Below are 787 nucleotides of genomic sequence, written 5' to 3'. Positions count from 1 at the left end.
CCCCCCTTTTTTTTTTTTTTTTTTTGCTAATTTGGTGCGTTATCGCTTATCAAGTCTTTGGATCTTTAATTATGTGCTTGTTTTTTTTTCACTTGCTTATGTGTGTAGTTGTTCTTTGGATTCCAGTTTCCATAATGATTTCTTGAACAGGGCTCATGTGCTTGGGGGGGACAAAAGGCAAATGTATCGTGTATGGTTTTCAGTGCGAGCGTGTATCCGGTCAATCTGGTCCATGATATTAATAATGCATTGAGATATCAGCACTTTATTGGGTGCAAAAATATCAAAGTCTAGTAATTGGTATCTCTTTGGTGCACCATTGATGCCATGGATCCGGTCCATTGAATTCTTTCTTGTTGTGTGCAGCCACCCTCTACAAAAAGAGTACGTGTAGTTTAAAGGTAGGAGCTTGCTTTTATCATTGCTAATTTTTTGTTATCTTTTTTAGTCTTTGTTGTTCTTTAGTATAGTTGCCCTATTAGTTTAATAAGTAAAGGTCATCATTTGTTTATTAATAATTTTTCTTTGGATTCTATTAAAGCACTTTTATTAGAGTCATGCTGTAGGTTTTAAGCTAGATAATCAGTCACCATCACTGGTGATCTCCACCGGACTCCTGTTTGGATTAAAAAATTGAAAATTTATTCTTATTATCGCTTTGATCCATTCTTTTATTCTTATTATTGTTTGACTTCTCATCTGTATTATCTCTATCATCTTCAGAACTACGAAACAAGAAACTGATGTAATTGAATACCAGAATCCTAGATCACCATCAGACATAAAC

The 787-nt window shown here is 34.3% G+C and overlaps 1 protein-coding gene across 6 annotated transcripts in view; it reads left to right on the top strand.

Annotated features, from left to right (window-relative positions):
* LOC109819495 (serine/threonine-protein kinase GRIK1-like) overlaps nucleotides 19-787 on the top strand; it is a 9,255-nt gene continuing 8,486 nt past the window's right edge. For 3 of the 6 annotated variants that reach the window (XM_020385262.1, XM_020385267.1, XM_020385255.1), the window contains exon 1: nucleotides 118-401. Coding sequence is in view for 3 of the 6 variants with exons in the window: in XM_020385243.1 (XP_020240832.1) it covers nucleotides 323-384 (62 nt within the window). In the remaining 3 variants the exon portion in view is untranslated. Of the gene's footprint in view, nucleotides 35-106; nucleotides 402-787 lie in introns of those variants that run through there. The other 3 variants (XM_020385243.1, XM_020385250.1, XM_020385237.1) reach the window with 3 other exon arrangements.

The sequence above is a fragment of the Asparagus officinalis genome, chromosome 1, assembly GCF_001876935.1.
Source record: "Asparagus officinalis chromosome 1, Aspof.V1, whole genome shotgun sequence".
In the NCBI taxonomy this organism is placed as follows: domain Eukaryota; kingdom Viridiplantae; phylum Streptophyta; class Magnoliopsida; order Asparagales; family Asparagaceae; genus Asparagus; species Asparagus officinalis.
This window is presented reverse-complemented; position numbering and strand designations above follow the sequence as displayed.